Source organism: Dunckerocampus dactyliophorus, chromosome 13, assembly GCF_027744805.1.
Source record: "Dunckerocampus dactyliophorus isolate RoL2022-P2 chromosome 13, RoL_Ddac_1.1, whole genome shotgun sequence".
NCBI lineage: Eukaryota > Metazoa > Chordata > Actinopteri > Syngnathiformes > Syngnathidae > Dunckerocampus > Dunckerocampus dactyliophorus.
In genome coordinates, this window is record NC_072831.1 from 11,866,870 (window position 1) to 11,888,080 (window position 21,211).

At 40.8% G+C, this 21,211-nt stretch overlaps 1 protein-coding gene across 1 annotated transcript in view; it reads right to left on the bottom strand.

Moving 5' to 3' along the window:
• The window catches only part of tdrd9 (tudor domain containing 9), a 29,850-nt gene that overhangs the window by 1,307 nt on the left and 7,332 nt on the right, over positions 1-21,211 (bottom strand). Inside the window, exons 6-34 of the mRNA XM_054797573.1 lie at positions 19,104-19,184; positions 18,869-19,033; positions 18,499-18,602; positions 18,291-18,410; positions 17,914-17,998; positions 17,786-17,843; positions 16,237-16,341; positions 16,064-16,161; positions 15,866-15,997; positions 15,620-15,782; positions 15,474-15,537; positions 15,288-15,351; positions 15,165-15,209; positions 15,012-15,065; positions 14,708-14,824; positions 12,081-12,188; positions 11,767-11,867; positions 11,510-11,680; positions 11,259-11,370; positions 10,941-11,156; positions 8,191-8,280; positions 7,844-8,101; positions 7,495-7,662; positions 4,655-4,725; positions 4,075-4,184; positions 3,712-3,808; positions 3,490-3,628; positions 1,545-1,663; positions 1-73 (exon numbers count right to left, since the gene is read on the bottom strand). Of these exons, the coding sequence (XP_054653548.1) occupies positions 1-73; positions 1,545-1,663; positions 3,490-3,628; positions 3,712-3,808; positions 4,075-4,184; positions 4,655-4,725; positions 7,495-7,662; positions 7,844-8,101; positions 8,191-8,280; positions 10,941-11,156; positions 11,259-11,370; positions 11,510-11,680; positions 11,767-11,867; positions 12,081-12,188; positions 14,708-14,824; positions 15,012-15,065; positions 15,165-15,209; positions 15,288-15,351; positions 15,474-15,537; positions 15,620-15,782; positions 15,866-15,997; positions 16,064-16,161; positions 16,237-16,341; positions 17,786-17,843; positions 17,914-17,998; positions 18,291-18,410; positions 18,499-18,602; positions 18,869-19,033; positions 19,104-19,184 (3,288 nt within the window). The remainder of the gene's footprint in view (positions 74-1,544; positions 1,664-3,489; positions 3,629-3,711; positions 3,809-4,074; positions 4,185-4,654; positions 4,726-7,494; positions 7,663-7,843; positions 8,102-8,190; positions 8,281-10,940; positions 11,157-11,258; positions 11,371-11,509; positions 11,681-11,766; positions 11,868-12,080; positions 12,189-14,707; positions 14,825-15,011; positions 15,066-15,164; positions 15,210-15,287; positions 15,352-15,473; positions 15,538-15,619; positions 15,783-15,865; positions 15,998-16,063; positions 16,162-16,236; positions 16,342-17,785; positions 17,844-17,913; positions 17,999-18,290; positions 18,411-18,498; positions 18,603-18,868; positions 19,034-19,103; positions 19,185-21,211) is intronic.

Genomic DNA, 21,211 nt, shown 5'->3' on the forward strand with positions numbered 1-21,211 from the left:
CTGGTTCCATTTCCCTGGTTTGTCATAGTACTCTGGAGTGACAGCTTCCCTTGGAGGTGACTTAGTGAACAATCTATATAATATAGAAAAAGCATTTTCATAAAATTTCTGACTGATGTGTGTAAAGCTGCAACAATTCAAAGCTTTGATTACTATTCTGTATGTACTCTACTGCAATGGTCCCCAACCACCGGGCCGCACAGAAAGAAAAAATAATTTCCATTATTTCATTTTTTTTTTGTTTTATTTTGAAAAGTGGCCGGATTCTCTCTGTTACATCCGCCTCACTTGATGCATGTCCATTGTGCGTGTGCTAACTTTCTCTCTACTGCTGCTGTATTTTTACCATTTTTCTTTCACCTCATATTTGGTGTCAAATGCTGATACTATGTGGGAATGCATAAAGGTAAGTTTTGATGACTTATTGAGTGATAATGTGCACATTTGTCTCAAGTTAATTCATGCTAGCGCACTGCCTTTTACCACACACGTCAAACAGGGATGTAATAATCTTTCTGGAAAAACTTGGCTGGAACTTGAACCGGTGGATGGTGGGTCGGCATTCATTTTGTGCTTTTAATTTGATGTTATTCATGTCTTAGTTTTACACAATACATAATAAATAAGATAAATTACAACGCTATAATGTACGAACCCCGCCCCCCGGTCCGCGGGAGAAACCAAAAAAGGTAAAAAAAAGGTTGGGGACCACTGCTCTACTGTATAAACTATTCGTTTAAGGACTGTAACTAATAAAAAGTGATACAATCCAGACCGCAAACTTAAAATAGACGGAAATTGTTTCAGCACGTCTGCTGCAATAGAGTGCATATGAGAGCGGCAATGTGAGTGCCGTGTTCTGTGGAGAGGAGAGAGGTGGCTCAAACAAAAACAGCAACAAGAGGGAAAGAGAGGACACGGCCCAAAGGAAATGACAAAAGCTTTCAAAAAACGACGTGCAATGTTTACACTGTCAAATGAAGCTGGAATATCAGTCCGACATCAATGTTGCAGCACATTACCAAAAAGCACACTATATATTTACAGAGCAAACAACCAGAAACAAGGTAAACGTCTATTTTGTTTATTTCTTGGTTTTAGGTTACGTGCGGGAATTTGTTTTCCTTATATTTTGGCTAAGAAGTGTAATTTCAAAGTTGATGATGTGCATTTATAAGAAGAAAAAAAAGGTTATGGCATGCAAAAAAATATTTTTCCCTAACTATATTCGCTAAAATACACATTGAGGCTATAAAGCAGTGGTGCTCAATAGGTGGCTTTTCATTTGGCCCACCAAGCATCACCTAAATAATGTAACCCTTTCAGTCCAAGAGAAGTGCTCGTTCATGCAGTGCTTCCTTTGCTCTGCAGAGGGCACCAGCAAGGCGTATGTGTCACAATGAAGCAGCAGTCCAAGAAAACAGCTCACATTTAACAAATACATCATAAAGCTATAAAGTGTTTTATCCGATTACTCGAACCAAAAAATTGATAGATTACTCTATTACTAAAATAATCGATGTGTGCAAGTGTGTGAGTGGGACCTCTTGAGACGCTCGCGACAGTCCTCCTGCAGTTGGCCGATCCTGTCAGACCCCAGATGCAGGGTGCCACTCGGTCCTTCACATACCAGATGGTTGATAGCTACTCGCAAAGCATTTACCTGATGACAAAGAGCAAAGAAGTAGTCAAATAACTGCAAAAGTGGCAACAATTTGGAAAGGCAAACTAATTTATCATCATATAAAGGCCAGACATAAATCATAGCAACATGTACTGCTAGAGGCATGAGAACATTGGATTTTGAGAAGCATTGGATTTAGCACTGGATTCCTCCAGCTGCCTAGAGGGCGGCAACATTCAAAAGCACAAATAGCATTATGCAAAAAACTAATCGAAACAATTTTTTTAAATTTTGTTGTTCTTTCATAACTCAAGGGCCAAAACATTAAATGTCACCTGTACCATGACAAGTGTAAATAATATGAATAACTTACGCTACTTAGAAGGGCATTGAGTAAACTGTTCAAAAACATGATGTATGCACGACATAAGCATAAGCATCTGCATTTCCATTAGGCTATGCCATATTAGGCTACGTTCACACTGCAGGTCAATTCCGCTTTTTTTGCTCATATATGACTTGTATCACAGTCTGGAGATCAGGAAGATCTGGGTTCGAATCTTCATTGGGCATTTTCTGTGGGGAGTTTGCATGTTCTCCCCATGTGTGCGTGGGTTTCCTCCGGGTACTCGGGTTTCCTTCCACATTCCAAAAACATGCATGTTAGGTTAATTGGCAACTCTAAATTGTCCATAGATATGAATGTGAGTGTGAATGGTTGTTTGTCTATATGTGCCTGTTGCCCGAAGTCAGCTAGGATAGGCTCCAGCATACCCCCGCAACCCTAATGAGGAGAAGCGGCATTTAAAATGGATGGATGGATGTGACTTGTATCAGATTTTTTCATGTCAGTGTGAACACTACAACTGACTCAGGCTTTGTTTGTATGTACTGTAGATACATCCCATATGTATCCCATCTACTGCAGTCTGAACAGTCAGGTTGCATATATCCCACCTATACGTCATCGAAAGGTGTGGTTTACCGTGCGAGACATAGATAAAAGGTACTCATTGACGTAGGCAAAAGTTTTTCTTGTCAGTCGAAAATTATTTTCAAAAAGTGTCACTGAAGTGGCTTCTGCCACCCACACGCTCCTTGAACGTTGCATCAAGTTCTACACAAACTATCATAGCCAAAATTCTTGCCCTTTCATCTTATTCTCCTTCGTGGAATCATTTGGTTACGAAAATATTAACTCCCATTGCACAAAATCCTTGAAACTGCCACAAACATGTTAAGGAGAACACACACCGCAGCAAACTTTACTTCCATAAACACAAATGAATGCGTGCGATATTGTGCTTTTGCGCATGCACGTGACTTCCTGGACGCTTTACTTTCACATTAACAAGTCACATGTTTTTTGTTAAGGTGAATGACCACGTAAAAAATTGGATTTCAACAAAAAAATCTGAATTGGGCATCATACCCTGCAGTGTGAACGTAGCCTTAGAGAGAGTCTGGACTAGCCTATTCTCTAAATCAGAGGTATTCAACTAATATTCGAATATGTTCAGAACTTTAAAGTAAGTAAATAACTAAGTAAAAAAAGTAGCTTGCATATGGAATACGCCTGATTAGAAGCCACACAGATACAAGATGTGAATTTTCACTTGTCTAGCCGTCCTTTCTCTCCATATCAATCACTAGTCTCCCTCTTCTTTGCCCGAATTTCACAGTAGTTTTTCTGTGTTGCTCGCTACACTTCTCTCCTGTCTGTTGTACAGTCATGGAAAAAATGATTAGACCCCCCTTGCTTCTTCAATTTATTGATCCATTTTAATGCCTGGTACAACTAAAGGTACATTTATTTGGACAAATATAATGATGATAACAAATATAGCTCATAAGAGTTTAATTACCTCAGTGATGTCTTCCACATCAAACTTTACATCAAAGGCCATTTCAATGTCATTTTCAGGTAGGATGCCTTCTTGTGTTTGACTGTTCCAGCCCAAACCACAGAGAGCTCCTGTGTAGGACGTCTTCTCTTCATTAGTGCTAGAAATTGAAATTGAATGGAAGAGAACTTGACATGAATAAATTGTAGTCATCTGTCACAGTTATGTCAGTGTGAAACCAACCGCAACTCCATGATGGGCGTGAAGAGCATGGTAACAATGGCAGGTAGTCCAGGGATGTCTGGCATGAGGGACGTGTCCCTCAGGACAATGTTGTTACCTACAACACAATATCATATTAACCTATTTGACCACTAGAGGGTATAGGATGCATGTAAAAGCCAACAAAATACAGTGCATATGGACAGCTTTTAAAGTGGTTTACAATTCTACAATTTACAGTTCTGGCTGCCTGATCTTATTTAAGTTAAGACTATTTCTATCTATCTAAGCATTACACTTCCTATTCATACTATCATATGCTCTGGTAGTGATGTTACAGTGTAAAGATCAGTGTGAATTTAAACGTGTGCAATCACGTGGCACCTGAAGCGCTGATTAACACGGTCCCGGCCACCAGTATTCTCTGGTGCTTGTAGTGAGGGTTTTCATTCAGAGCCATGGCATTGATGCTGCATCGATCAATGCACACCGTCCTCGGAGAAAGACAGACCTCATTAGCAAAGGCAATGACAAACCTAATGTTTTTGCATGACGTACAGGCCAAAAGTTTGGATACACACACACACACACACACAACACAACACGACACGACACGACCGATGCTCCCAACCCCATAAATAAGGTAAGAAATTCCACTAAGTAACCCTGACAAGGCGCACCTGTAAAGTGAAAACCATTTCAGCTGACTACCCCATGAAGTTCATTGAGAGGACATCAAGAGTTTTTTTTTTTTTATAATAAAAAATCATACATAAAATATGTATAAAATATAATACACATTTAGAGTTATTTCACACTCTTTTGTTAAGTACATAATTTCCCGTGTTAATTCATGGTATTAATTTTGATAATCTACAATGTAAATAGTCATAAAAATAAAGAAAACGTATTGAATGAGAAGGTGTGTCCAACCTTTTGGGCTGTACTGTACGTTGGGACTTACTTGCAGTATGTGGTGTTGTTCAAGCTGTGGAAGATGATTTTTTGAGGACTGTTTGGTCCATGCAGACGGACCTGTGGTTTCAGGAGTTAAAAAGTACTTCGCATATTCATACATTTATTGGCTGTAGTTGAGCAGAGCCTCATGCCATTCTTCTACTTATGGGTGTGTGATCCTGCGACGAGGCCTGTTCTATCAGTCGGGTAACTACTTGTCTCCAAAACATTATTCAATTTATTGATTATAGGATGATAAAATGTAGGGGTGTAACAATTCGTTTTAATAACGATTTGATTCGTATTAGGATTCGTGGTTGCCAATACAATTCAAGAACGATATTTGTTCATTTAGAACACGTGTCAAACTTGTGCCCTGGAGGGCCAAGACGCTGCAGGTTTTCTCTCCAACCAGTTTCTTCAGCAGGTGATTTAATTGATGAGCTCCTTCCCTCAAACTGAAGGTGTTGATCATTAAAATCACCTGCTTTAGTGACTGGCTGGAAAGAAAACCTGCAGTGTCTCGGCCCTCCATGGCATGAGTTTGACACCCCTGATTTAGAAAAATACGAGTTGAAACGATTCAGTAACTTTAAATCGATTCAGTAACTTCTTAGCCAAAAAGCGTGACTGTGAAATAAATACCTGGATACTGGACAGGTGACGTTTCCTAGATTCCCTTTTTTTTTTTTTTTTTTTTAGAGAATCAGGTATAAATTATTAATAATGCTGACATACTTAAGAATAAATGATCAATAAGTAAAAAAAATGACTTAAATATGCAATACAATATCAGAATGAACCAAGGTTGGTATAGCTTGCCATGATTAATTACTTACTTTATATAGTGCAATATATATATAGTTCAATTAGGTGTTGAAACTTTCTCACCTGTACGGGCAAATGGAAGCAGCAGCTTTTTTGTGCTGATAATCCTCCTGATCAGAGCAGTCATTTGAAAGAACGGTGTAGCAACTAGCAAGTAATGTGGTCTCCTTGTACCTTTTGAACAAGATACCTGGTGTGGTGGGTTTCTGATAATAAGTTTTGATAATGATGAGACCAAACCGGGAGAGCAAACAGATACTTTGCGTGTGAAGTGATGGCAGATGGCGTGGCATGCAGGCTTCCGAGCCTTTCCTCTCTCCTCCTTCTTCCGCAGCACAAGCAAGCGCGTGCCATTCATTGCTTCCGCGAACTTAAGCGTATGTTTTGCCTTGGACACGCCGCGCTGGATGATGACATCAATAAGCGTCGCTACTACTGTACTTTAAACTACCATCTATAGGTGTACAAAAGGTCCTTACTTTGTCCCCGTAAATGTCACTTAAAAGGAGTTTCAAATAAGGACAGATGAGTTAAATATGAATACTGAATGAAGTGAATCAATTGACCTGATCAAAAGAAGAAAAAGCAAATCAACTGTATTTCACAGGTCCACTACAACTCCCATGATCACCACATACTGTACCCAGAAGACAATGACATCACCGACAGGCCGACTGTAACGTTTAACGTCTTTATCATTAAAAGTGCTAAAAAAAAGCACATCCATCTAAAGCCTGCAGTTCATTTCCAATGCTTCATTTCCTAGTGTCGTTTCAATCAATTGATTACCTTGTAAACGATGTTGGATCGATATGTACATATACAGTAGTACCTCGCATAACGTAAACCTCCTTTTACGTAAATTTGACTGAACGTAAAGAATTTATGTAAATTTTTCGCATCGTATTACGTAAGGAATTCCATATAACATAAAGCGTAAAGTCCGTGCAAGCGACAGAGAGACTAACAGAGTACACTTGGTGACGCCTTCTGGCTTCACGCTCTCATTAGCTGATTATCGGGGCACCGCCTACGCTCTCATCTCATTGGCTTATTAATCGGGGCACCGCCTACGCTCTTATCTCATTGGCTGACTTATCCAGCACGTCCATGTTTGTATGTGAGCTCCCTTCCTCATCGTAGTCGCCCTTAAACTAGTTTGCATGCATTGAAATCTCTTCTTAATTTCATGACTTTTCTTTGTGTTAAAATTACCGTAGTCATGGGCCCTAAACCAAGTGTAAGGGATAAGAAAAAAGTTCTTGAAAAGTTGTCCATCGAAACAAAACAGGAAGTTATGCAGAAATTCTGACGCTTCATGCTCTCATTGGCTGATTATCAGAGCACCACCTACGCTCTCATCTCATTGGCTGACTAATCCAGCGCGTCGGTGTGTTTGAGACATGCTGCTCCCTTCCTCATCGTAGTCGCCCTTAAACTAGTTCGCACGCATTGAAATCTCTTTTTAATTTGTTTACTTTTCTTTGTGTCAAAATTACCGGAGTCATGGGCCCTAAACCAAGTGTAAGTGATAAGAAAAAAAGGGAAAAGTTGTCGATCGAAACAAAGCAGGAAATGATCCAGAAGCATGAAGGTGGTATGAAATTAAGTGATGTTGCTAGACTATACGACCATTCCCCATCGACCATACAAACAATAATCAAACTTATTTATTCCCTTATTTTATATTGGAATATTACTCTGTGTTTATGCTGTTTTCTTATATTTTTCCACCATATTTGGTGGATTTTGAATATTTTGAAGGCCCAAAGGTGTGAGTTTGGGAAGATCTTGGAACGGATTAGGCTATTTACATGTATTTTATGCTTCGTATAACATAAAATCCCTATAACATAAAGGTTCTTGGAACGGATTATTTACGTTGTAGGGGCGTCTACTGTATGTCGTCCTGAATGGAAACTTGAGAATCCAGATCGATGTAGTTGAATCGTAGGAATATAAAGCGGTGTAGTGAATGAATCGTTACACCCCTCATAAAATGTGTTCTTTCCAACTTGCCTTTGTCTTGGAATAAGGTGTACGGCTTTTGGAAAAGTGGGAGAGGAGGTAGTCGATGAGCTCCTTCTCTTCTTTTTTGCGATCCTTCCAGGAGCTGCTGGTGGCATTGGGGACGTACATCCCCGTTTGGATGTCTTTGTACAGAGAAACCAGCATCTCATTGTTTTGCTGCATGACGAGAAAAAGATGAAAAATGAACACAGCATGCACACACATTTTTGTTGAGCAATAGACAATGGTAACCAAAGTACAAAATCCATACAAATAAGAATAAAAAATACAAAAAATAAAGTATAACTTACAAGTATAACTTAATTTACAGTAAAATGTCAACTAAATGCAAAGTTACTTTGGAGTCAAAGCTCTCTTCCGCAATGACGGCGTGGCCCTCCTCCACCAAGACTTCAGCCACGCTTTTGTTTGTGATCTCGCCACTGATAAACAACTGCACGCGCATGATTCCATGAAGGATGGAGTACAGTGACACGAGGACCGAGCAGTCTTTCACCAGTGCCATGAATCGTTGTCGGGCACGGCTGCTCCATTGGTTCCCAAAGATGAGAGACTCTGCTGACGGACGTATTTCAATAATTTGAAACTCCTGAGCCTGAGAGCAGAACAAAAGTATTTGTCTTATTGGTTATTCAACGTGTGGGCAAAGAGAAGGTGTTACATGTTAAGTCACACTGTTACCACCTGGAAGGGTTCCGACAGAAGGTCAGATGGGAGTTCCCGAAGGCTGCTGCTTGGGACAGCTGCTGTGTTACCAAAGTCCAAGAAGAACACCTGCAGAGCAAGAACATAAGTCTGGTACAATCCCTTACATCATCAAGCTTTAGTACAGTGTTCACTTGCTATATCGCGGTTCACCTTTCGCGGATTCACTGTTTTGCATATTTGCAATTTAGCTTTTTTTTTTTTTTTTTTTTTTACAGCGTATGAATGCACAATGTGTTCTGCGTCCTTTTGGTGTATTACAGCAATCTATTGGTGCATTATGTGTGTGTTATTGTATTTACTACTGCTACCAGCAGAGGGTGTGATATACTCATGTGAGAGTTGAAGCAGCTCCACTTGTCTCAGTATGTGTATGGTCAGATGACTGAACACGCCTGAGTCACTTTCTTGTGTCCAACCTGGTAGACTGATCATTAAAATTAAAAGGAAATTTGAACTTTGAGAGTGTTTAGACAAGAAAGAAATGTGAGAAAATGCTAATGCCTGTCTGAGAAAAGTGTATTGTGAGGGGTTTTACAGCCTTAAAACATATATAATAATTGCAAACAAATACAAACAAATGGCTACTTTGCGGATTTCACTTATTGCGGGCTATTTTGGGAATCTATCACCCTAAAACGAGGGAACACTGTACTAGTACTTGTGTACATTTGGGTAAAGCAGTGCATAAAAAAGAAAAAGCCACACTTTCATACTCACACTCACTCTTTCATACACCTAAGAGTTGAGGTAAGTATTATTATTGAGGCCTAATAGATTGTTGTCACGCAATATGCACGTTTCCTATAGTAGATCACAAAAGTGAGTACACCCCTCACATTTCTGCAAACATTTAATTATAAATTTTTGTGAGACAACACTAAATATATGAAACTTTGATACAATGTAAAATAGACAGTGTACAGCTTGGACAAAATTTGCTTTTCCTACAAAGTAACTCAACAAGTGTAAGTGGCCAGTGTATTTATTTTTATTCATTTGTGCACCCCATAAAGTTGGAGAGAAAAAAGAAAAATGGGCATGAATATAGAGGTCAAATGCCATTTTGACACACGTGTCAACAGGCACCGAGCAAGTTGTCATCAGGAGTGCAGATAACCTAATGAAAGTTGTAAATTGAACAATAGTTAAATCAATATGAAACATCCTATTGTTCTTCCTAAAGACTGCCAGTTTCACAACCAAGTCTGCCACAAAGGTAGAAATCAAATATTGATGGAGCTCTGAGCCAATGGGCTTTGGGTAATAGGTGGGAGCAAAGCAGTTGCCAAATTGACTGATATAGATTTGTGCAGTGCCGTAAGGAAAGACCAGTTGAGGAACAAAAAATGTCCAGTCTCCCTGAAGAACAATGTGAAATTTCAGCCCCATTCACATTCTGTGAAATGGATCGTTTTGGTCCTTTTTCTGTAAAGATGTTCGTAAGGAGATCAAGAGATACGAGCTGACCATCGCATGTCTATCTTCCCGAGGTGTCCATATTGATGACTTGTCGACTGCTGCCTTTATTAACGCTTGAGTTGGAGTCTGAGAGGAGCCGTTTCTCAACTCCACTGCGAACAAGCCACAAACTTTGTCAGTGCCAACTTACCTAGTGACAGAGGAGTGTGTCCAAGCTCTGCCTTCTTGGTTCTGTTGCTGCAAGGGTTGGGCTGCATTGCGGAGGGGTTGATGCAGCTTTTAGACAGACATCAAACTGGCATTGTGGTATTGATGTACAAATCAGAGGTGAGGGCGGCGGATACAAGCAAGAAACACTTCCTGGCTTTCACTTTTAATGCGCACACCTACTCGCTAAATATAGCAACCATGTCGCTAAATTGTCAAAGCAGATCTCCTCAATGTGTGAGGTGTGTTATGAAGCAAAACAGGCGATCGCTGGAGCTGGTAAGGTTGGCAATTTGCCAAATGTAAACAAGCGTAAATAGAACCCCGCAGTGAGGGTGCAGACAAGTCCGAACATCTACGTGGGTTGATTTGACAGATCTGAAGTAACTCTGATCAAATGTAGAATTACTACAGCTTCTGCTTGGACATTAAACACGGCGACAGCTGTTCAACTTCGATGGAAAAAAACAGCCACATGTCACTCACTGATGCAGATGCTGGAAACACTGAGGTAAACTGGATTACAAGGTGTGTGTAAAGCACTCAATGTGCGCTTCCAATAATGCCTTGCACACTGCCACTTCCATATTATACTGTATTACCATTAATAGTAATACATGTCAAAGTTCACAGTCTGATTTGCTTCTGGCTGCCCTGTTTTCACAGCTTTTCTCCAAACAAGAAATCTTGTCACGTTTTAAGGTCACGAGATCTCAGAAACCCTTTGTATCTACACAAAATATTCATACTTTGGACACTTTCACTAGGGGTGTACTCACTTTTATTGCCAGCGTGTTCAACATTTAAATTGCTGTGTGTTGAGTTATTTTGAAGGGACAGAAAATTTGCACTGTTATACAAGCGGTACACTGACCACATAACATTGAATCAAAGTGTTGTTTCTTTCGTGCTGTCCCATGAACAGATATAATAAAAATGTTTGCAGAAATGTGAGGGGTGTACTCACTTTTGTGAGCTATTGTATGAAACAGTCAATGTTACATGACAATCTATTTGGTCACAATAACAAAAAAATTCTCTCAACTCTCAGGTGAATGAAAGTGTGATATGATGATGACTGATCAGTGTGACATAATTACCTCCACTGTGTTGCCATGCATGTGCAGGATTTTGGCCCGGTAGTAGAGGCTTTGCTCGTTGATCTCAGAGTAGGGCGCCAGGCACAGAAGATTGGGATAAAGTGATAGAGTTACAGGATGCAATGTGCGCATGTTGATCTCTCCCGTCAGTTGCCGCTGCTTCTTCAAACTGGCTTCATCTGCCTGGAAGCCCCAGAAATGGCCCACATCTACCACCTGCAGCCAGAGATTAAAGCTTCTGTACATACAGTATGCCTACACCAAACAAAACAGTATTTACATGTGTTAAACAATTAAGATGAGGGGTGGAAAGCAGACCTCTGTGACATTGACCACGAAAAAGCGGTTGGGAGGCAGTTTGTCTGGGTCAGTGCCGCTGCTCACCACTCCTACTGGGAGGATGGATTGGCTTTGGAAGTCGACATTCACCCTGCACAAAGTGAGTAAGTGTCAATGTTAATTAATTCTGACACTGCCTAATAGGCTGCGATTGTGTTATGATCTCAGGACTTTATCAATATAAGTTCAGTCAGATATGCAAGAAAGGATATTTCTATTAAGAATTGTACCGTGCATATTTCATGTGAGTTATCTGTCTGTTCCCTACGCATAATTCTATTTGTTCTACTGGGTAGACAGACAACTCCAAGGAAGGTCTCTCTTGGGCCAGGAGGAGGGCAAGCAAGACCTCAGGCAACACTGCAGAATCCTGGGATGTCCTGTAGAATTCCACATATGCTCTGTGCATGTAAGCATATACAAAGACAATCATATTTTACTCATTGTATAAATCATCTACTTAAAAACTAATGTCCTATTTCAGTACCTGGAGCTCTCAAAGGAAATGGCTTTCACTTGTCCACACTGGCGGAACAGAGACTGCAGCTGTTTGTAGTACAGAAAACTGTATGGAGGGAGGTTCCGCAGCTGGTCATAACATAAGATGTGGTATTAAATTCATGCAAAACAGAAGTGCTGTAGCAGATTTAGCTAAACCTGCAACACCACAGCGACTGTAACTGCAGTTTAAAAAAATGTAATAGCATGTACCAGGCGAGCAAAGAAAGCTGATAAATTCAAACCTATGCTTGCTCGGATGGTATACTAACACTTTATAGTAAACAATAGCATGGCTCATACCATCACAGTTGTTCTGGGGTTCAACCCACTCAACTCTCTGGAAGCCAAGTCCTCATTTATTTCCCCCTGGACAAAGTAGTGTGGGTAGTAGGCACCAGCAATGACCACCTATAAGAGAGGTAAATATTCGGGGTGTCATGACACACCCAACTCATGAGATGAGACGATGCACGAGATTGGGTCCAAGAGAACGAGACGAGGTGAGATTTTAACATTAATTTTAAGAAAAGTACAGTGGTACCTCAGTTAACGTCCGCCCCGGTTTGCGCAACTTTTGCTAAAATTTTGCCTTGGCTTCCTGTTTGTTTAACATTCAAAATACCATCCGGTTTGTTTAAGCCGCCATCTTGGATCACGTGCACAAGACGAAATCTCGCCATACTTGCACGTAATAGTAAAATGCATTGTGGGCCGCGGGCACCATTTTAGGATGTTTGTATCAGAGTTGCAGAGAAATACACGACGTAACAAACACATGGACCGAAAAGAAGAGAAAGGCAATTGATCGTACCGAGACAAAGGTGCAAGACCTCAGAATTTTATGGCTTAAAGAGGAGACCCTCGTCACGTATGGAAATGTGACGCAGAGGCTCAGTCATCAGGTGTGTACACACACACAGACACACAGTTTCCCCCGTAACAGTCCATCAACCCGGCGTCGCATCGAGGGTGACCCTCAGTGTTTCTGTCTCTCATTTTACACCAATTTCTGCTTCCAACAACAAAACATAAGCATTCGAACTCACTGTAGCGTCTTCGCGGCATCCATAGTTAAGCACACGTCACCAGACATAAGGCATTCTCTCTTGCGCACTTCTGCGACGTCCATTCAGTCATTTGCAATTACTTTTGCATCATTTTCTGCTTGTAACGCTATAATTATTGTCTATAAAATGTGTTTTGTGTTAACATTTTTGGGTGTCTGGAACGGAATAAATGGAAAAACATTAACATTGTGGAGGGGTTTATGCAGCAGCGTATAGGTAGGCGCCATTCCAATCTCGCTCGCCTATGTGCCGGATACTTCACCTTTGTTGACCACTTGTATTTAATTACTGAATAAATGCATGATGCAAGAAACACTTCCTGTCTTTCACTTTTAATACATACCCCCATTTGCGAAATACGGATCTCTTCTACGTATGAGGTGTTTTGAAGTTGCCGCTCAGCCAAATGTAACAATGGTAAACAGAACCACTTGGTGATTAAGAGTGCGGGCAAGTCCAAGCAGCTATGTGTTTTGATCTGACAAAGCTTAAGTAACTTTGATCAAATGTAGAATTACTACAATGTCTGGAAATTAACACGCATGCAGCTGTTCAACTCCTATTTATAAAAACAGCCAGACGTGGCACCTCACTTGTTGACATTGGAAACACCGAGGTAGGTTGGACTGGAAGGTTTATAGTGTGTACAAGGCACTGAATGCGCGGGTCCAATAATGCCCTACAGACTGCCACTTCCATATTACTGTATTATCATTCATACTGTAGTATGAATGCCATAGTTCACAGTCTGATCGGCTTCTGGCTGCCCTGTTCTTGCGAGAGCATGTGTCGCCATTGTGATGCTAGCGTGTGTGCAACAGTCTACAACCGGAGCATCTTCTTCCTGCCCGGATGTAAAAAGTATCTCCATAGATGAAAGTTTGTTTCACTTGTTAGATAGTGTAGTGACATAACTTAAGTGATGTTAAGAGTTCGGTTCAAGTCCAACTGTTTGTGAAGCGGTGAACGCGTCAGTAGGGGCTTTGAGTGTGTGTGTGTGTGTGTGTGTGTATGTGGGCACAAGAGGGAGAGTGACAGTTGACAGTTACATTGGCTACATTTTTCAGTTACTCTGCCCGTTATACATTTTTTCTGATCCTTGTGGCCGACAGCAACCTACTGTATATTGTTCAGTACAGCAACAGTTGATTAATCACCTCGATCACCTCCTCGTCCTCTTTATAGCATCTGATAGACACTACAGTATGTATTTTCTATTAAATAGTCGCATTATTAAACTGTCAGACCGTTAAGGATAACGGCTCAAAGTAGCTTCCCTGCTCCCTTGTACGAACGTAATGCAGGCCATTTGTTGTACAGAAGGCTCAAGAAGGCAGGCTCTGCGGATGCAGAGACGCTTGACCTAGCAACTGAAGCAATCAGATAACTGGCTGATTGATAATTATCACTGAACCATGTGTGTTCATTTCAGATGAATTAATGGTTCATTGGAAAAACAAGAAAAATGCTGTAGATTTATAATACTGTAAAGCAAATAAGGAAGAAAGAAAAAACTTCATGACAATGGCTGTTTGAATCGATAGATTAGTACAAACCAAACTTTAAATACAAAATAATTTTTCACCTTTCCGGGGCGCTGGACTTATTGCAGCCACAGACGCGCGTTGGTGCAAAAGTACTTAAGTCGATGGGCGAATACACGCAAGGCCAGATTTTACACAGACCGCGCACATTTTAGGGTTGCTCCACCCAGAGTGTGTATCATGAATGGTGGTGCATAGTGAAAGTCTTATGTAGAGGGGGAGAATCTTGCGCAGCAAGAATCAGCACAACTGTACGGCTTTTCACCCTTATACACATGGGAGAATAGAGTCTTAAGTGAGTAAGATCAACACTAACCTGAAGGATGAACTTCTGTGCGTGTATGCTGGTATAATCAGTGGGCTGGGTGTTGTCTGGCACACACATGTTGAACTGTTGCACACGTTTTTTCAGATCTTCATATAAATCTGCAACCTTAATAGGGAGTTAGTGCAAGGAGGGGAGGTCTGAGCCACACCACTCAACTCATATGCTGCCCTGGCCAAGTAAGTCCAACATTTGACTACAATATGGAGAGGAACACACCCAACGTGTTTCTCAATAAAAAAAAAAGATCAGGTCAGATACATGTCCAGGAAATGAATGCTTTTGGCCTCCGTACCTCACGCATCCTCTTAATTTGAATGAAGTTCTCTTTTCCCCAGTCCAGTTCATCCTGGGAGGAAGGAGGATGATTTTTTTCTATTATTAGTTTCAAAGTCAGCAGACACACCAAAATGTGTTAAAGGCCAGCTCATGTTTGGATTTTGTTCACCTTCTTGTTTCTCAGCTGTCCTTTCTTTTTGAAGGAAAGCCATGCCTAACACCAGGTAAATAATGCAATAACATTAACTGTTATAATACATGACTTAATTTTGATATGGGATCTTGGCATTACCTTGAAGGTGTTGACAAATGCAATGGAATCACTTTGGGTGCTTTGGGCAAAGGCCATCTTGCTCCTAGAATGTCAAATATTCAAGCTGCAGAATATTATTTTCAGAACATTTTCATCATCGCCTAAAGCATTACATATTGGACACTAAAAAGACACTACAAAAACTAAACTCTGGATGTGACTCACCTGTGACCGGCAAGCTGTTGCATTGATGGTATTGCAAAGAAACTCTTCAGAGAGTTGCAAGCAGCTGAGGATATAAGTGGTTGTTAGTGTAGTTTGTATAACTGATATAACACGATATAACTAATGGATGACATGGACAGGCTGACCTATGATGAGACACTCATCTAGACAGCCAAAAATGTGACCCAGGACAATCATCTTGCCGAGGTAAAGGTCCACAGGTAAGTGGGCCAGCACTCGACCCAGGAACGTCAGCTCACCATCCTCATTTAGACATCTATCATCCTGTTTAGCAGACAAGGCCCCCATCTAAAGAGTGAAGCACCATAATGTCCAAAGACAATCCAATGGATCTATGTTCATGACATACTAAAGATCACATCATCCGCCACCTCTTTTAGTTGGAGCACAGTCCTCACTATGTCTTTGAGGATAGGGGGTGAGGGAGCTGCAGAGAGGAGGGATCGGGGGTCTCCCATGTCCAGCAGCTTCACCTTCAGCATGACGTTGGCCAGGGGGGCAAGCTGAGAGCAGACATTGTGCATCAGATGAATGCCATAAAGAAACAGTGGCACATTCAAAATACATACCAGCATCTCAGGGATCATATAGTCTGGGATTTCATTCTTCCAGAAGTCTTTGCTAATAAGGCGGTAACAGTAGCCCTTGGATACTCGACCTGCCCTTCCTGGAAGAGAAGAAGTTGGAGTAAGTAGAAAATGAACACATGGTACCACAGATGTTTGTGTTGCTGTCACTGTACCTCTACGTTGGTTGCAGTTGGTCTTTGATGCCCAGGTGAGACGCAGAGACTGGTAATTGGCTTCTTTATCACAAACCAAGTGACGGGTCAGGCAGAAATCGATGACTATTCACAAAAAACAAAAGCAAAAAAATACAACTAGTACATTACTAGATAATATTGAGGGTAAATGAAGACTTCAGGAAAGGACAGTAGCTTCAGAAAAAATGAAACCTGCTAAACTAACTTCAGTATTGTTTACAGGTAAAATTAATTTATGTATTCAACTACCGGTAAGCTCGACAACATTTTATTTATTTTTTTATAGTATTTTCGGGAGTAAGGAAGCCTCATAAGCTCCTCACACTTGGCCTGTCACCCTCCCTCTGTAACTGGGTGTTTAACTTTCTAACAGGCAGGCCCCAGTCAGTCAGAGTCCACAATCGCACATCCAGCTCAAGAATTGTGAGCACTGGGACCCCACAGGGGTGTGTGCTGAGTCCGCTCCTCTACACGCTCTTCACCTACGATTGCGTGGCCTCCCAGAACAACACCAGCATCATTAAATTTGCGGATGACACTACAGTCATCGGACTGATCACTGGTGGTGTTGAAACATCATACAGAAGAGAGGTGGCGGACCTCATAGCTTGGTGTCGTGATAACAATCTCCTTCTCAATACAGATAAGACTAAAGAGATGATCATCGACCCAAGAACAAGGGAAAAGGAGCCGCATAAACCCCAGGTTATTGATGAGACTGAGGTGGAGAGGGTGAAAACCTTCAAGTTCCTTGGCACACAAATCAGCGAGGATCTCACCTGGTCTCACAACTCCCAACAAATTATGAAGAAGTCCCAAAGGAGACTGTACTTCCTGAGAAGACTGAGGAAATTTGGCATGTCCACCACAATCCTGAGTTGCTTCTACAGATGCACTATTGAAAGTGTCCTTACCGCCTCCATCACTGTTTGGTACGGTAACTGTACAACACGTGATAGGAAGGCACTCCAGCGGGTGATCAAGACCTCACAGAACATTGTTGGGGCAGCCCTCCCCTCACTGCAAGACATTTATAAAACTAGAGTCCTACGCAGAACACACAACCTAATCAAGGACAGCACACATCCACAACACTCATTATTCACACTCCTACCGTCAGGCAGACGCTACAGGAGTTTGAAGTCCAGGACCACAAGGCTGGCAAACAGCTTTTACCCACAGGCCATCAGGCTTCTCAACGAAGCACTCACACACGCCGCACGCAACACATGCATACACTCATAGCACTTTATTTATTTATTTATTTATTTGTATTAATGTCTCTTCTGTTGTTGTTGCTTAATTTATTGGTATTTATGTTTCTTATGTTCTTACTCTTTCTTGTGTTTTCTTTCTTTTCTTGGGAGAATGAACAGAATAAGATTTTCATTGCATAGTATAACTGCTGTTTTACCATGTACATGACAATAAAACTCTCTTAAATCTTGAATCATTAGCCTCATATATTCTCAGTGGGATGCTCACTGTGCCACACTGGGTTACACCAAACTGAGGTAAGAGAACCCACCATATTTGACATCAGGCACAGTCACTGAACTTTCTGCAATGTTGGTGGAAAGGATGACCTGCAAAGGTTCAAGCAGACCTCAGAAGAAATGGTAATATCGAGAAATATGATGCACATAAGGGGCTTACCTTTCTGTACCCAAGGACAGGAGGCAGGAAAACACCATACTGCTCCTCCATTGTCACAGTGGAGTGAAGGGGATACACCTGCAACCTGAAGTTCATGTCACCTTCAGAGGTGTTCAAGGGATATATTGTCTTGAAGAATAGTAACTCAAGTATACAGTGTACATACATGTGATCATTAAGTGGTTAATTTGTAGCACATTAAAGGACATAACAGAAAATTTGTTTATATTAAAAGGCCCTGTCACACCTTGACGATTTAGCCAGCGCATGCCTGACGTGATCATTTTGATGGCATACGTTGAACTGTCGACGTTTTTTTCTGCTTTTTCTGCGGCCTTAACATAGACAAAATGCTACTACGTTGAAAAAAAGTTTACCTCTTGTGGACCAGCTTGGCTAAGGCTTGCTGCATGTAGGTTATCTCGTATATGCCAGGAAGGAAAACAAGGACACTGCCTCTCTCTGAGAAGCTTTCAACACCTGCAGCACCTTCATTGCTAATACAAAAACAGCACATTTCAACACATGATCTGCATTTAAGGCTACTAAAATGCAATTTGGAAAGCTGAGATCTGGAGTCTTCACCTGGAATCTTGGCCCTCCAGCTTGTCAAAGCTCTGAATGAGGCTGATAGCAAGGTCGTACATCTGAGCTGAGATGTGAGGATCATCTAAATGGGCTGAATCCAGCTGATTAAGAGACAAACACAAGTTACAAAAAACAGAATGAGCAAGGACAGAATGATCAGCAAGAATTAAAGGTGCTGTCTCCCATGATTAGGTAATGCAATGGCGGCTAACGTTCAAGACAAATTGTGAAGAATAAGGACGTTTTTTGTACAATCCGGTCTCTGGAGTCACTGTTAGTAACATATGCGGGTGGTGGTGTGCTTATATTTTTTGGTGAAAAAAAAGTGTAATTTGGAGTGGGATAGCATATTTAAGAAGCTCCTTACACTATAGAGACACAGGTGCTGAAGGTCATCCAGATAAAAATCCTTAACGCTGTAAGGAACACCCTCCACTTCAAACACATAGGCTGGGTTCATCTTTCCACGAACTGGAGTGCTGAAGTACTCTGCAAACTGTCTGCAGTTGATGGTGGCTGACATGAGGATGATCTGGAAGAGTACCACTTCTGTTAGCAATGGATCAATAAGTTGAAAACAATTCACCTAATCTTGCAGGTACCTTCACGTAACGAGAGTTGGAGTTAAGAAGTTTTCTCAAGACCAGCAAGAGAAAGTCCATCTCCTCAGTGCGCTCATGAACCTTGGACAAAAGCATTGCATATTGGGACCAAATGTTCAGTGATTACCCTCAGCAAAAATAAGTTTATTGAAGTGTACTATGAGTATACTTATTTTATACTAAAACTGAGCAAGTATACTTGAAGTTGACTTTTTATAAACTATATTTTATATACTTAAGAATAGTGAAGTTGACTTGCCTTACTGTATACCGAAAAGCATAAACAAAAGTCTAAGACTAAGTACATTAATGCTAAGACTTATGCTTTATTACTAAAAAACTTTAGTATACTTTTTACATCATTCTGCCACAAAGTATACTTAGTATACTTTACACACATAAATCGCTCTGCTTTACTTTGTCTAACAATAATAATAATAATTTTATTTGTATGTAATAATAATAATAATAATAATAATAATAATAATAATAATTTTATTTGTAAGCGCCTTTCAAAAAACCTAAGGACACTGTACATAGACCCAGTTAAAAGCAGCGCACAAAAAAAAAAGTAAGATAAAATTATACTGTAGAGAATAAGATGTCCTGTATAAGTGGGTTTTGAGTGTGGATTTGAAGAGAGGAAGAGAGTCTTTGCTGCGGATGTCCGGTGCGAGAGAATTCCAAAGTTTGGGAGCAGAGGGCTGAAACCACTGCAATGTATACAGCAGGGTTTTAAATTCAATTCTAAGTGTGACAGGGAGCCACTGGAGGTGCTGCAGGATGGAGGTGATGTGATGAAAAGAAGGAAAGTCGTGCCAGCGTCCGCTCAAACGGAACCGGAAACTGGATCCACCGCAAGCATTGCAGCCATCTTGTTTACCTATGTGTTCCACAGCGGATGAAGGTGCAAGGGTAGCAGCCATGGCCATCACATACACAACAGTGGACAGCCAATAGTGCAAATTAATACGACATCAGAGAAAGTAAAGCCAAGAGATTTGTGAGGTCTGATTTTTTTCGAAGAGGTATTTTTGTCATGCAAATGTATTACTCTTTCGAACGCATATTGTTTTGAGAAGCCAAACTCTTTACTTAAGTAACCCCAATAACTAACCCGAACTAAGTTTCTCATCAACAAAATCCGACCAGAACTGGGATCACGAGACCAGGCGATCACGAGACCAGGCGTGGTGTAAGTCACTACTGTGTTGATGGATCACACTGCTGATGGGTAGGGGTGGGTGATATATCGATATTTTAAAAATACTGCTATTTACTTTAAACACGATATCAAAAACAACCATAACATTGATATTGATATACTGTAGACTGGATTTGTGCTGTATCTCCCTCATCCCTGCATGCAGGAGGAGGGGCGGAGCAGAAGCCCAGCGGCTCCAGTCAAAGCTTAGCGACAGCGTCTGCAGTGGAAGAATTAGTCAGCAAGGAATAAGCGGTGCCTCAGTAATGTGGAGGTACTTCAAATTCAGAGCATAAAAAAAATCTTTTTCACCACCTTAAAACTTGGCATAAACTCCAACACGAGGAATGTGTGAAGCTGCGCGCTGTCTGCCGTGCTCCTGTTGCGTTCCTCATGAAAGTAAAAGCAAGTGGTGTGCTATTATAAAGAGGTGTCCTATCACATTGCTAAGATATGGTCCCCGTTGCAACAGTGGAAAAAAACGACTTTAAAAACCTGCTGAAAACAACGGACTTGCGAGGTCAAGCGAGCTTCGCAGTAAATTATTTAGCACGACAAGCTCTACCACAAATGTACAAGGAAGTTAGACAGACAGTTGCTAAGACTGATGCAATTGACAGGTTGGTGTTCCACAAAATAAGGCACAAAATAAGCACAGGCTTGTGTCTTCTCAAATGTTTAGCTAAAAAAATACTACTGTTCAATTTTAAGTATGTTTGAGTTGCTGACATTTTAAAAATTTCCTCTTAAACCGGGCACTGCTTCATATTTTGTTTTTTTTGTTATTAGCTGAGGATTTCAGCATAGCTAATGGTTTGTTATAAAAAACATTATAGTTAACTTTTTATATATTTATTTCAAAAAGAGAATGGCCTACTTTATTTCAGAGGCTATTTTTACATAA